General features: G+C 26.0%; 1 protein-coding gene across 1 annotated transcript; it reads left to right on the top strand.

Moving 5' to 3' along the window:
- Window positions 1-1,743: 1,743 nt before the first annotated feature.
- LOC112686457 lies at window positions 1,744-5,463 on the top strand (the record flags this gene model as incomplete). Its single annotated transcript, XM_025558731.1, has 3 exons — window positions 1,744-1,921; window positions 4,869-4,970; window positions 5,141-5,463. Coding segments are annotated over 3 exons (477 nt in total), but the record flags the coding sequence as incomplete, so codon positions are not given.
- Between the last annotated feature and the right edge of the window lie 11,479 nt (window positions 5,464-16,942).

Raw genomic sequence — 16,942 nt, forward strand, 5'->3', positions numbered from 1 at the left:
ACATTTTGGTTCTTTGTTCTTTCACAAAACGAATCATTACATATCGTAAAAATCTAGCTTTTATTATTTTCAATATTAGTAAAAATTAAAATAATCTGAATAAAATACGTATATTTATAGTAGTCAAGACTTTTTCTTTTAATACAAAATAGAAACTAAATATTTTTTATTGCGCACCATCCTTGGTTAAATATCGTTTTTTGAGTTTCATGATTTATCATTCCATAACTAATTTTTTATAGAATATGCAAATAAAACAGTTACCATGACGAACAACAATGAATCTCAGTGGAAAATTGGTATTGGTTAAATTGGTTAAGAATAAGATAGATAGTATGCGAAAAATTTTATGAAATGATTAAGTACAAATTTTGAATACTAAACTTATTAACGAAAATTTAAGCTCAACGTGGAATAAAAATACATTTTTTTTTTTCAATTATTTTTGTTTTATTAATTTGCTTTACAATTCTAGCATTAAAGTTGAATAAATTTTACCTATGATTTGACTAAAGAATATCTGTATTAATATAATATTAAAATAAAAAAAATAATATTTTTTAAAACTAAAATATAAAAATAATCTAAGCTGCAGCTTTTATTACATGTAAACGGTTTGTACAGTATAACCAAATAATTCATAGTTATAATATTTTTTAATGATGACAATTTGTTATAAAGAACAATAATGAGAAAATAAACAGAACATAAATAAAACATTACATTTAAAGACCCTTGCAGCCCTGTCCATGTACACATCAATAGAAAATGTTAGCAACTAATTTATGAATCAAAAATATAACAATGAAAACAATGCCATCGGATAGATCAATGAGATAATGCATACAAAACGCATCAATGATTTAATAATTACAAAATTGAAAACATGAGTTTTATAACGTAATTCAGATTTTCATCATAATTATTCAAAAATTTATAAAAATCTGATGTATTTTTTCCTGGTATTTTATACTAAGAGAGGACAAGAAGAACGTATTATAACGAGCAGCGAAAAAATAAAAATATTTTTATGGGATTAAGAAAAATACAATATTAAAAGTCCGGTGAGATACTTCAATTTCCATGTAAAAGTTTTTATTACCATGCTAATCGTATTTATCTTTAAAACTTTTAACCGCATTACGATAAAATCGTAGTACACGAAAACTGATTCTGATTCGAGGTCAATGTAACATAAATGTTGGTCTTGAACGTGTTAAAGATTAAATACAAATAAATTTCCAGCATTCGTGAAAATAATCCATTTTACCATGGGCATTTAAAACATTTGTAAAAAAAAAAGTGCGTGGACTAAATCTTCTGAGTTTTTACGCATGAATAAAATTACGTAAGATAGCCTCGTATACAATTTCCAAGCCATTAAACAAAAAATTACTCATTTCATAAAAGACGGTATTTTTTATTTCTTTTATTTTTTCCCTACCAGTGGTATCATAATTGTATGAAATTTACGAAGGTAGACGAAAATAATCTGGTTTATCTTACACCGGGGGACGTATCAAATTTCTTAACGGAAAAGTTTTTGGGACATTTTTCTTACAGATTTACATCCTACAAAAGAGTTTATAAGAACTCAAATACTGTAAAACCAATGAATTATCATGTTGTTCAAAAACTTAAAAGTTTAAAATTTAAATCGAAAAATTGTTATTATACCGAACCGATAACAATAAAATATTTTAACAATTTTTATAATTAAGGTAATATTTATTTATATTTAAGGTGGCCACACACTACAGTTTTATTTGTCCGCGTACCAAGTACGGTGTAGTTCGAACAACGTACACCGATAGTATGTGGGCAATAAAAGGACGAAAAACACCGTACACGGACATGGAGTACAAACTGAGGAGTTTGATATTTTGCCCGTGTTCGGTGTTCGAAATGATGAAAACCGAAAGTGTGTGTCCATATTCTGTGTTCGAACTAAAACCATACAATTCTAAATATTTTTTAAATTAAATAATAAAAAATAAAAAAATAAAAAATAAATAAAATAAAAAATAATAATAATAATTTTTATATATTTTGCCAGTCATTTCTACTATTAAGTAGAGTTTTATATCTCTAGTTGCTCTTTGAAAGGTAAATATTATTATCTTTTTAATTATTTGTTGTGTGGCTACTGAATCGGCTATAGCCAAACGCTTGGTACGTGATATAGGTCTCATATTGAAAGAAAAACGTATTAAAAATATAAGCACTCAAAAGCTTAGCGTATTTAAAAAAACGTGGACGCTGGTAGATAACTGAAGACAATATTGCGTAGTGTGTAGATGTACGAATAAAACGGTCCGTGTTCGAACACTATACGAGTAGAATGATACAAAACTGATAGTGTGTATCGTTCATCGGTGTATGAAATAAAAACGTGCGAACTACACCGTACACGGTACATGGATAAATAAAACTGTAGTGTGTGGCCACTTTTAGATTGTTACTACAACTTAAATATTGTCAATCAAGGTGGTTGCAATAATCTTGGGTATTATATAGAAAACATTAATTAAATAATAATAACATTTAAATACATAGCTTAATAATTAGTAACCATAACAATTGCTTGATTTTGAATTTTAGAAAATCGTCGATTTTGATAACCGGGAAAAGAATTATATCAAAAATGATTGAACAACGAAAAAAAAACCGATTGAAATTACTTATTTTTAATTTGTATTTAATTATTATTGAAAGATAATTTTTATGAACTTTAATAATACATAAACTATGGTTATTATTTAGTTGTTATTTTTGTATAATGTTTTAATTTAAAAAGATACCACTTTTCTTTTACAATTCTATACAGTGTACGCTTATGATATGAATTTACACTGGATAAATTCTAAAACCCATAAACTAACAAATACAGTTTTATGATGTTAGGTCACTTGAAAGAAATACTCGTATAAATTGAAAAGTTGCCGGATCCCCGTGGTTTATTGTTAAATTATAATAATTTTTCAATTCAGAACCAACCTAACCTAACCTTATAGAGTATATGTGATTTTGTTTGCTTCAAGATTTGTGGCATAACAGCATGACCTTATTATACATTATTCTTAATAATTCGCTTTTGATTATGCCATTATAATTTATACATTCCTTTAATACACTCGTTCATAATTCCGTTATTGAAAAGAAATTGACTTAGAACATTTTAGTTATTTTCAAGTCAGATACTAAACTGTTGATAAAATCTTTGTGTATTTAAAAAAAAAAAATGAGCAATCGTAATCAAAAATAAAAATATATCACAATGACTAAATGTATATAAAATAAACTTTTATTTTTACTTTCTATATTCGTGTACTATGACCGATTTAAACTAAAGTAATAATTAACTTTTCGTTACACTTGAATACTTTTAATATATAGTCCTATTTTGCTTAACATTTCTGTATGCATGAATATACATAATATTATAATATGTATGTTGCTTTACTGTGTTTATTCGAGCGAGAGGTTCAGCACAGATTATGGTTTTTTAGTATGAAATACATCGGATTTGTAAAGTTCGATACAAAACGGACTTAGGAAAATTTAATCTTTGTTGTTTGGCATAACTTCTATTCAGTGTCTGTAATTTTAAGACTGACTAAAAAACATATAACAAAATTAGAAAAAAATAATTTCTATTGACCAAAATTAAAAAAATTTAAATACTGCTTCTGCTATTTATCACGTTAATATTAATCTATTCTGACCTATGATGTATGTTTGTATTTGTAAATTATATTATTTTAAATTTTAGAACATTCTGAAAATGACATCACGTGCTTGTCGCTTACAAGTTGACCGTACAGTATTAAATAATAAAACAAAAAACGTAATCGATTGGTAAACATAATTTAAAATATGTAAAATTAAAGTAATGTCGCGATAGAATAAACAATAGAACTATATGGAAAATCCGAATTATAACATATGGAAACCTATTTTTAAAAGAAATCAGTGACCCAGCCTTAAAAGCTTATTATTGTTGTGTTGTGCGATAACTATTAAACTGGTGCTGATGTTTAGTCAGGCATACGACCGTATTTTTTATTATTAAAAAAATAAAAACTTGTCGAAACTGAGCAATGTTGAATAAAATTATCAGACTCATGTGGTCAGCGTGATTCATTAAAAAAATAAAAATAATAACAATGAAGATTTATTTAAATGCCTGTTATATACGTCAGAGCAGCAGGGTGCAAAACTGACGAGGTTCGTCGGAAGTATCGAATATAATACATTTTAAATTAATTTTGTTATTTTTTTGTCGAGTTGAATGTATTTCACAGTAATGTCATATAATTTATTTTTCGTTATTCAACCACATGTAATGGATTGGTAAAAAAAATTAAAAAACCCAAGTTCGTTGAGAAAGTATTTATTTTTCATTTGTTATAATTGAATAAATATAAAATCCATGTATTGATGATTGGGACGGGAATAAAAAACTAAAGTGAAACTCACAATGACTTTTCACAGTAATTATGTATTTTTTATTAACAACATATTCGACGGCGTACGTGAAACCATGTTCAAAAAATCAGATCATCATAAGCGCAATTTGGAGAAAAAAATCGTACAATTCAGATGAGTGAGACTATAGGCGCAATTTGGGGGAGGGTATGGGTATGCTTAGTAGTAGCACCCCCATTTTGAAATATGTTCATGTTAATTTACATTTAAATATTTATTACCGTAAAATGGGGCAACATTGATAATACGGGGTATCTTTGATAATCCACATTTTTAATCTTTACATTGATAATATCAATTGTATATGTGTAAGAGTTATCGTTTTTACGGTTTTGTCGGATAGTGCAAATGGTAATGATCCAAGAATGAATTATTGATAGACTATTCTTATCATATATTGTTTGTTATCTTTTGTTGTTTCACATGCTTTCAAAAACGAAAAAATAAAAATTATTCTTTTCAAGAACAAAGTCCTACGCAAAGTAAGTACATTTGAGAGAACAATTATTTTACATATTCCTTAAGAATGGTGATACCATGAACATTAAAATACGTTGTTAGAAATTATGTTTTGCTTCAAATTTAATGAAATACGTGTATTTGTTTGACTTGGGGTAGCTTTGATACTTTAAATTTTTTTATTTTATTATAGTGGCTCGCAATCCAAAAAGGAAGTTGGGCAGTAAGCCATACAAAAATAATACAAATGAAGCATTAAATGAAGCACTTACTAAAATTGCAAATGGTGATATTTCCATACTTGCTGCAAGTAAAATTTATAAAATATCTTATGGAACATTGCATAACAAATATAATTGGAAGCACATTAAGCGACCTGGAGCAATATAAAGTACAAATTTCCAAATTCCGTTGATGTGAGAGAAGCATAGACAGTGTACAGTGTAATATTTAGTCTGACAGAAAAAACAAGACTGAATAATAGGTATCAAATATAAGTTTTTTTTATTTTTTATTGTTATAATAATTTTATAATTTGTTACTGTTATATTATTTTAATAAAATATTTTTGTTAATAATCTATTATGATAAATAAGTCTGACAGGAACGATAAGACTTGATTAGTATTAAAATATAATATAATTTGTGTTATTAAATGTAATTTAAAAAGTTATGATTTATTTGTTAATAAACAATTGTTTGTAGTAGATAATTGGTTATTTATTTTGGATATCCTGGTTAAATCCTTTTTTTGCTTGAGTCATTAGCTCAATAGATAAGTAACACAGTCTATGGGGGGTCAATAACCCTGATATTAACCCACCACCCCCTTGGCATCATGAAATCAACCATATTACTTTTCATTTACTAGGCATGGCTTAATAACCTATATCAATGTTACCCCACCTAAGTAAATTGTGAATAACTCAAAAAGTATAAGTCAGAAACATTTTTTGTGGGTAACATTGATAGTTTGTCCATCATACCATTTGATATAATGTATAAAAATAATGGGTATCAATGTTACTCCAAAATAAGTGGAACATTGATAAGTACATTCAATACTTAAAATGTATGTGATAAAAGTATCAAATTTTTTTTTTTTTTTTTTAGTATATTGTGGGAAAACTTATAATTGAGCTGAATTGATTATGATAGACAATGTTTATCACTTTTAACAATAATTTAAAAAAAAAAAATAAAAAAAAAACAAACAAAAATTATCAAAGTTGCCCCATTTTACGGTACTCATTATATATAGAAAAAAACAGAGTTTTTATTGTATAAATATATAAATTTATTATTTGAATAATGGCAGTGGAAGTTCGTTCTTCGTATCTTTGATCCTCGAACTGAATAATAGTAATGGGCAGGATTACCAGATTTTTATATCCCTAAACCTGAACTATCATATTGAATGGCTCTTTTTTTATTTTTTTATGAAAACAATATAAGTACATACTTTTGTAGTTTAAATATTTATTAGCTAATACAAAAATACATTATCATTGTATATAACCATACCGATTAGATTACCATAATATAATAATATAATGTACAATATTATTCAATGTTTTATTATGAAATAATATAATATTATTATAATATATTAAACTGAATGATCGGCCGGGACACCGGGATGAGTGGCAAGTATAGTAGTAAATAAACTGAGTTAAAAAAAAAATTATATGTTATTTCTTTATAAAAACGGTCAGTAAACAGTATAAAAATCAACCATTTATAAGTATATTTTACAATTTTTAGTCTTATTATCGGTAGGTAGTTCATTTTTTTATGAACTTGTTTAAAATTTTATTGACTGACAAAGAACATTTTTTTTTTTTAACCAAATATTTATCTGTATTCAAAGTTTCATTATGATTGAATGGACCAAATTATTTTAATAAGCATTTAATGTTAAAAATGTATGTAAAAATAGTAAAATCCGTAATAATTTTATGTTTAATAATTTACTTTACGCTTATGATAATTTAAATTAACCATACATGGTAAGGTATAATATAGTCAACGACTCCGCGTTCCCAGATATATAAAATAGTGACTAGACTACATACATAAATCTTAGACAACCAGTAGCCGCAACCACCCTGTTCTTCCGTTCATTCATACAGAAAATCATTCAGGAGAGTCACCAGTCAACAAGGTCATCAGCCATCGCTGAAAGGATCAGTGATAAGGTTCATTCAACACAGTACAACAAATCACTGTAACAGTAAGTTTTGTGTTAAAAAGACCCATCACTTTATGTTAAACCCTGTATGTCAATTTTAATTGTAAGTACAGCGATGTTCATACATTTTTATAAAAAAAAATATTGTAAATATTTTACAATAAAAGTTAATAATACCAAAAACTCGGAATTGGATTCATTACAACTTATATAATAAAATAACCTTGGCAGAAGTTCATGAAATTTAACTTAAATTGTATTAATTTTATAAATATTTGTTAACATTTCTGGGGGAGAGGGTTGGACTCCCCAACCCCCAATGATCCTTCCAATCCAATGTTCTAATATATATATATATATATATATATATATATATAATTACAATCAGCCAATCTTGAACACGTTGAATGACTGTATAAAATTTACTACTGGTTTGTTAAGGAATTTTAATATTCGATATAGTAATTTAGAGTGTTTTGTGTGATTGTTTTCTTTCATCTATACGTTGAATTTATAACAGAATAAAACATTTGTGATTTGATTTTTTTTTTTCTAGCACGTGTAAATCATGTGTTTTTTCTTTGTTTTTAATTCTTTGAAGTTTATGGGATGATTATAAAATAATATAATTCATTAAGCACATTAATAATATTTAAAAACTTTCATCTGGCATTTAAATTATTTTTAATAACTGTAAATATTTTTTGATAATAGTTAGGATACAATTACAGGGAATGAATAGCATATTTTTCATACCTAAACGAATCCGGGTAGATATATACTAATCACGTACCCACGTTTGACCATTCTGATGGTTTTTATGAGTTGGAAAAATGTAAAGGGTTAAAACAGTAATGTGATATTATTACAGTGTACTCTCATTTTTGGGTCAACTAGGTGGTATTCATATCATTTTACTGCGATGACCGTTCACTGTAATCGGAAATACAATTTTGTGAACTTTAACGAGAGCTTTCAATTTTATTATTTATCAATTAAAAATAAAATATCCTACATCTTCTTGCTGTTGATTCGTCGTAATACCTTAATATCGTTTGGAAACCAGCGTTGATTTTAAATTAAAAATAAGAACTATTAACAATATAACAATTATTTTTTAATTTTTTTCGAACTTATATATTGATATGTATATAATTAATTATCTATATATGCAATTATACTTCTAGATATTTTAGATTAGATTTATTAAATATTTTAAAACATTTTATTTTTATTTTAACTATTCTCGAATGTACTTCAGCTATATAAAAAAATAAATAATTAACATATTTTCTTCTCTTTATCTTTTAATTACTATTTTTCAAATGGTTGAAATTAATGAGTTAAAAATTGAATAAGTTTAAACACTATCTTTATAGTAAATTGCTACTCTTTTTTTATGTGAACTAACGTTTTAATTTTAAATGATTCTAACAAAATTGAATAACGTTTAGATCAAAAGCAAATCTTCATTATTAAACATTTTCATTTCGAAAAGAAATAAGTTAATTTTATTTGAAATACAATAACCATTTTAGAAGTATATTCAGTAGCATTATAAACAACGATAGGTGAATCCAAATATGTTATCTACCCATCACTAACATAAATATTAAAAAATATAAACTATTTTTTACTGTACAGAAAAATTTAATTTTAGACTTTAATTAAATTTTACAATTTTTTTTTCTTTTTATGAATCAACTTAAAATCTAGTGAATTACAAACAAAAGATTAACCATGAAAGCTTTATAAAAAGTAACTAAAAATTTCGTTGGTTTGATTTTCTACGTAAATCTTATTTTGAGAATAAAAATGAATCTGCAATGCAAAAAAAAAAATAAAAATAAATAAAATAAAGCTCGATCCACTACAATCCATTAAATCCAGCGTACGGAACTACAAAAGCTTCGAGAAATTTACATACCTATGTGCGATATATATTTTCATACGTGTACAAAGTTTACTTATGTTGTGCATATATTATTAAGTTCCTAACGTTCCACGGTATCCTAAATGTGGTGCTATAATTATTACTACTATTATTATAGCGCGAAAACATTTATTTATAATAAACTTAAGTATTTTTAACAAATGCTCATGCACCGTTCAGCTTTATGAATTATTATTTTTATACGTATATTTGTAGAAATTTATGAGACTACATTGTATTATAATGCGTGTGTGCATTGTAAACTGTGTCGCTTTTACGCTCCGCATACACGGTAGTTAAACGGTCCGGAAATTTACCATTAGGTAACATAAGAGTAGTGGCGTCGGACGTTTACGAACATGAAACAGTAGATGTACATTAATAAAACGGTGTTTTATTGACCAATACAAAGGTCTCTTCCTAAAACATTTTTAATGATTATGTACGTGGGTAATAGTATTTTTCGTTGGCGGACCGACGTATATGACAATTTACGGACAATTCCGCAGTCTTAGAAAGGAAATTAAAAAACGTTAAGTTCGCAAAAAAATGTGAACTTTTCTAGAAGGAAAAATATTTGAAAAAAATTAATATAAATGCCATCTATTCTTTTGGGTTGTAAATAATATATGTGATTACAATGACGTGGACATTCGTAGAAAAATAATCGTTTCCGGTGAATCACCGACGTCAAGTCAATAATCAAAACGAAGCAGTGGCGCCAAGACCGCCCCACTTTTTTCCCGTTGGATACGCGAAAAAACTATTTATGTAAGTTATATATTAAATATATATTTATTTGTAGTATACCGTTAGGAATAGGAATAAACAATTGACCGATAAATAACATAAGTGCATTAGATGATGGGTAATGAGAAACAATTTATGTCCCCGAACTGAAAATTGGTTCGACACCACCGAAACAAAATAATATATTTCATTAGAAATTCTATCACTGTCAATATGAAATCGTATGTCAAACTGTAAATAATTATGTTTGTGTGAACAATGTTGTGAACAAATATTATAGAAAACGCTCGCAACGAGAAGACCTATTAAAAAAATAAAAATAAAAATTCCTAAAACTAATTTTAAAATAATTTTCTTCACCGACTCCTCACCTTGCATGAAAACTTTAAAAAGATAATTTATATGAAATATTTTTACGGCAAAACAACGACGGTGGAATTAAACTTAAGCTATCGTGCTTATTTTTAAAGATATGGGCAAAACACATTTTGGTTATAAGTATAATTACGCTATCGCTCCACACAATGCACATTGAAGACATCTATCAAATAACTACGAAACACCGCGTAAGATAGGTCACAGAATGAACTTAAATGATATTTTTGTCGTTTTGCAAAAAACAAAGTCCACTTTTCAAGTTTAATTAAAGATAATTACAGTAGGACTACGTGACGATGATAATCGCGGTTTATTATGTGATCGTGATCATTATAATTTTTATCTATAATAAAGTCTACGGTAAAAGTATACACTCGTAAAATACCCTATTCGTTTATCTGAGAAATTAAAATCTGACTATACAAATTTAAAAAAAAAATAAAGCATGTCGATGAGAAATTAATTAATAAATATTTAAAATAAATATATATATATATATGATAAATTACAATACATAGGTGATGAATTATATAAAAATCTATAAACATTAAAAGAAGAGGTATTAAAAAATCTTGTCAAACACTAACTACAGCTAAATGGTTTTTGCTGTCCATGTTGTTTGAGTTAATGATGAGATCAATGAAAGAAAAAGTTAAAATAAAAAATAAAAAAAGGAATTACGAATTAAGATAATATAACAGCTCGGTTACAGGTTGACGTCGTCTGGGTCTGCGTCACTAGGAAACGAACAAAACCGTTTCAATCCACCACCTTGCAAATAATAAAGTTAAATTATGAAAATAACGAATTCCACTGTCATAACGCGGAGCGTAGTGGGTGTCGGACGTTTTTATTGCTTTCATCGATCGCGCGTGTCGCATCCGACCGAAAAGGATGCTTTTGGGTATCGTCGTCTACGATTTTTTACTAATGTTGAACCAAGTTCTTCGTAACAGCTATAACCCTTTTCACTTTCGTTAAGTCATTACATCAAATAATGTTGTTGGAAGCCATTCGCCAAATCCTTATTTGCTCAACAAATACTTAGCACAAACGTTGTCCGCAGCGAATCGCAAGATACTTTTTTAGGACGCGGACATGTACATCGTTAAGTTATTAATATCCTCGATGATCATCCGTTTCAAAAAAGTTATTACATCATCACGATATTTATCACTGTGAACGTTTTGAAATTCTTATTTTATTTTTATTTTTTTCGTAGTCTATTTTAGATAAGCTTGCGGAAAAGGAAATGTTTTTCAGAAAAGTTGTGCAAAGTACACAAATCAAATGTCGTTATTTATTAGTTGTTGTTTAAAAGTAATATTAATGGATGGAACGGGGACATTTTTCGGGACATTCGCTGAAGGCCAACATTTCAGTCCTCTGTCTTAAACATAAAATATACACTACTGTTTCTCGTGAGATTTCGAAACCAACCGAAAACGTGGCAAGGGTTCAAAATAAATACCCAGTAGCCAGTGCACGTATTCAAAGATGCCAAAAGTAAAAGTATTATTTTTCAAGAAGTAAACTGCGCTTATATTACTTTCATATCAAAAATACTATTTATTGCGCTTTTGTGTGATATTTTTTTCTTTCTTTTAATTATAAATAAAACATGCTGAATTTGATCATGAGTTAAAATAACGTATTAAAATATACATAGTATACATAGAGTTAGAATATTTATGTGGTTTGCCACATAACGGTATTAATAATTGTCAATAAAGTAATAAAAATAAAATATTATTAAATGGTTATTGCTTCGTAAATTGATATATAAATAAATAAATAAATATAAACTTAGCCTAGAACAGTGGTTCTCAAACTTTATTTCCGCGGTGTCTTTTTTTTGGATTCAATTTAGCCACGGTGTTCTGCTATGAATAATATGAAAGAAAGGACAAAAAAAAAAAAATACTCATTGATAACTAATTTTATTTATTTTATTAAAATTTAACTTAATTATGAATTAATGAATTTTTAAACTTAAAATTAAATAAATAAAAATTATTATTATCATTATTTTAATTATTATTACAAATATTATAAGGATAAAATAAGAATGTCCGAATATACAATAGACAATATTTTATTATTTGCTATAAAGTTTTTATGAAAACATTAAAGGAAAAAAAATCTAAACATTTTAAATTATTTGTTATGAACCGTAAACCACGGTGCCCTTAGAAAGTGCTTACGGTACCCTTAGGGCACCGCGGTGCACAGTTTGAGAACCGCTGGCCTAGAGTATTATTATATTTATAAAGTACTACCGGTTTCGAATTAAAACTATAAAAATACTCCAGACTAATCTTTTATTTATTTATTCCTATATAATAACAATTTGTTTATTTATTTATATATTCATGATTGCTGTCACATACTGTAAGTAGGACGTTTTATTTAAAGTTTTTGAAATAAGTGACCATCAAAATATTAAGTATAATAAAAAAATAGTATATCATGAATTTATTAAGCATAAATTACATTGAAATATGCAATTTAATAGTTAACCAGTACTTTTTTAGTAACTTATAAAAATTTCATTATTTCATAAAAAAAAAATTTAAATAATAGAGTTTTAAGTTAAATATAAATATTTGAAACGCAAATATAATATAATTTAAATTTAAAGATTTTACACTTAAAAAGCTATTGAAATATGTAATATAATATTTAAACTAACTAAGTTAAATGTCAAATTTTACACAGTAGTGGCATGTGTCATAAAAATAACATACAACTGTTTTTAATTTTTATCAGAACATAAATGATTTTTAACAGCATAAGATATTTTAGCTCTTTCAAATATAATTTTAAATTCTATCAAGTAGTTTTATTTTTATTAATTTAATAATTTATAAATAATTATTACAGTAAAAGAACAACTCATAGGTAAATTATTTTGAAAACATTTTTACATATTTTAGTAAAATGTATGTTCTAATATGTTTATTCTTTACATTTTTAAAACACATCTGTTTCCATTTCAGTTCAGTTTTATAATAATAGGTATAATTATTACATTAATATGGTAAAATGATAAAACCACTCATTAAACACATTACACGGAGTGTAATTTTCAGTTAATTTAAGGTTTTTTTCAATGTTTTCAATATAGTTAAAATAAAAATGAAATACTAGGGTCCTAGTATAAATCCTTTTCTATAATGATTGTAGTTCTTATAAGTTTGAAAGGAATGATATGTAATCAAATTTGAGTACTGACTTTAAACAAATATCCTGGTAAATTATGTCAATAGACTGATATTTGCATCGCATACGTAGTAAGACTAGTATTATTTATATTATTTAATTCAGAAACTAATAATGCGATACACAAAGAGGTTAAAAACTGACGATGAAATACTCTTACGTTATATTAAATACGCATGAACCCAGTCAACTGAATTTGTTGATATAAAATTCAACACAGTGCATTGTAATCCATTGCAAATGGGAACTATAGAAAAAAATTAGATCATAATTTTCCGATAAGAAGAGATTAAACTTAAGATTAGGCGTAAACACGCTGAATAATAAATAATATCATCTGACCTACAGCGTGATGCGTAGTTAAAAAAAAACACATCTTCACGAAGATATTCTATACTTAAATACCATATATTTAGGTCTATTTAATAAATAATATGAACCGCACACGAGAGGGTCAACATTGAACTCTATTTCTACGATCTGTCGACGTTTTGTAGGAACCAGAAAATGTATGTTCTTTCGATAATTTCCGCGCTAAAAAGATTACCTCATACCGACACTATTTCCCATAGTAGTGTATTTACTAAACTTGTGTACGCAATTCTATTCCCCCCCCCCTCTTAATCCTCTATCTTCGTTCTTCAACGAAACTGCACTTTTATTTACTAATATTTTTTATGCAAAAACGCTCGAAAAATTAGGCATCGTATACGAATGGACGTGAATTCGTATACTCATAAGTATAACGTCATGTTTATAGTTAGGTGACCTAAACAAAAAAGTTGGCCCTTAATCTTAATGTTGTCAAAGGGAGGACTCTACCATTGTATTAAATTAATTATTTCTGTTCACAATTAAAACTTTATGGTTAAGATAATATTTTAAAGACTGTTGAGCATTATATTTAAAAAGTACTTCAATAAATTCTTAACACTCAGTCTAATTCGTTTTCTTTTTAACCCTAATATGTGTAGAACGTATAGGTCTGTTTTTTTTTTTTTGCCCGATGTACATTCAATTTACATGGGGTTTATTTTTATTCTATAATTAATTCTTCGACTTAACACATAGACACAATGAAATACGAAATTAAACATTTGTTATTATCAAATTTTACAATAATAACATTTGAAAGATTCAAATCAAGCATGCTCAGAAATTTTGAATGGGGAGGGTTGTAATTAATTTTATTATTTGCATAAGTATCAATATAAAAATGTGATACATGAGATACGTATTAAACTATATAAATATATATTGTAAAATTTTTGAATTATAAAATATTTTTTTAATTTAGTTAATAAATTATAATATTATTATATACTAATTATATACTAGTTATAAGAAAACATAATCAAGTTAATGAAACTTTTTCTATGCTATTTTCTAGAGTAAAATTATTTTTTTTATTCAATTTAATGGTTTTTTAGCTAATCAGGAGCTTATTTTTACCTTAACTTTTTTAAAAAATGTTTGAAACTAATTAGTTATTTTTTCATGTTATTTTTGAATAGTGGAAACCATAGCTGCAGAAAAAAGTACTGCTTATTTTAATTTAAAATCACATTTTTGCAAAAGTGTACATAAAATTAAACCATATGAAAATAACAACTTATGAAAAATAAATAATTTTAATTTTAGTTGAAAGTAATAATTGAAATAGAATACAAATGTATAATAGTAATTTTTAAAATTTGCGGAACATGATTTCACTATTTCGGAATACTATGAACACTAATGTCTATCTGCTATTATGTCTTTATGCTATTTCATTGCATCACTAATTGAACGTTCGTTATTCTGATTTCGAGGTTATGACTGTGATGAGTTTTATATGTTCATTATACTTAATAGAACAATTCAATTATATTTACATCACTGTCAATAAAATTGATAAAGTAGATATAGTTATGTAGGTATATAGATGAACTTTTCACCAGTGGCATATCTAGGATTTTATTACTCTAGGACCTAGAATTCTAATTCTAGGACCTAATTCAGAAGAGGCCAGATCGAGTAACATTCATCATTCATATTCTATATATCACGAATATGCTCGATTCGCTTGCAAATAATGATATACCTACTTAATTTATTTCGTATATTAATATCTAATATAAATCATTTTTCATAGGTATTAATAAAAGTAAATAATAAATAGCTTATTATTGATTCATTGTTCATTTTATTTATTGTCTTTCAACTGCTTTTCAATTAACAATAAATATCTATAGTTAAAATTTGAAAAATTAACTTACATTCCTATAATTTTTAAATTGTATTACAATTTACATAATTTAATTTGCGAGCAGAGCATACATGATTAGCAATACATTTGTAAATATTTTATTGAGTTTTAATACTTGTCACAAATGTATTTGATTTGTTTTTATGAATTAATTTTTTCATGTACATAAAATATTATATATGTAATAACTCCTAATCAAATGCAAAAATAAACATTTATAATATAATTAATGATATCACACCTTATATTTTTTCTAATTCTATAGGACAAGTTTGATCGACCTCAAATAGTTGGGGAAAAACGAATGTGAAAAAGATTTTGTTGGTTAATTCTAACATAATTTATGACATAGTAATACGAGATTTTATTCAAATCTAAAAAATTATAAAATATTTATAGCAATAAGTAAATACTTCAAGTTGAAATAATAGGTATCACAATAATTTTCTTCGAGTTTTCAATAGAGAAAATTAAAAGATAAAATAAGAAGGTTATTACAAAAATGTTTATTACATTTTTTAAAAATGAATGATTTGGCTGTTTAAAAAAAATAATTTAAATAAAAAAAGTTAAAAACTTATTTTATGATGTAATTTTATAAAAATTAATTTAAAACTGATTTTTTTTGTAAAAAAAATTACTTGAGCAACCCTATTTATTTATTTTAAATACATACCAAGAGAGTAGACAAAGTGGGTGTGTTATCTTCTTCAAACGAATTTCATGACAAATATAGTTTTTGTTAACAAGGTACCAAATTGGTTATTAGGTTTAAGGAAAGACAGAATACTCTGATTCCCTTTAACCACTTTTTTTTTCTTTTAAAATACCCCTACAGCAAGTCTTCTTGCTTCATATTCCAATTTATTTTATTTGAAGTTGTATCATTTAATCAAAAAGAAGCGAAATATAAAAGTACAAGACGTTATGAACTAAAGACACTCAGATTCGATAGTCGACGAATACGGAATTGATCACAATTCGTAATTCGGTAAACATAAATTATAAAAAACATAACTCGTAAAATTATTCATACATATAAAGAACGTTACATTATTATGTTTATTTTGAATATGCTAGTATGTATATGCCAGTATAGCATTATGTACTTAATTTAATTTAGTGTATATAATAGATTATTTAAATAAATATATAATATAAGACGCTAAGTAAAATTATTAAATAGCCTATAATTAATAATTGTTTTAAAATAATTTTCATAAATTGAATAAGTCAAAATAAACACATACATTTAATTTAATTCAGTTAACAA

Source organism: Sipha flava, unplaced genomic scaffold, assembly GCF_003268045.1.
Source record: "Sipha flava isolate LNK unplaced genomic scaffold, YSA_version1 309_pilon_pilon, whole genome shotgun sequence".
In the NCBI taxonomy this organism is placed as follows: Eukaryota; Metazoa; Arthropoda; class Insecta; order Hemiptera; family Aphididae; genus Sipha; species Sipha flava.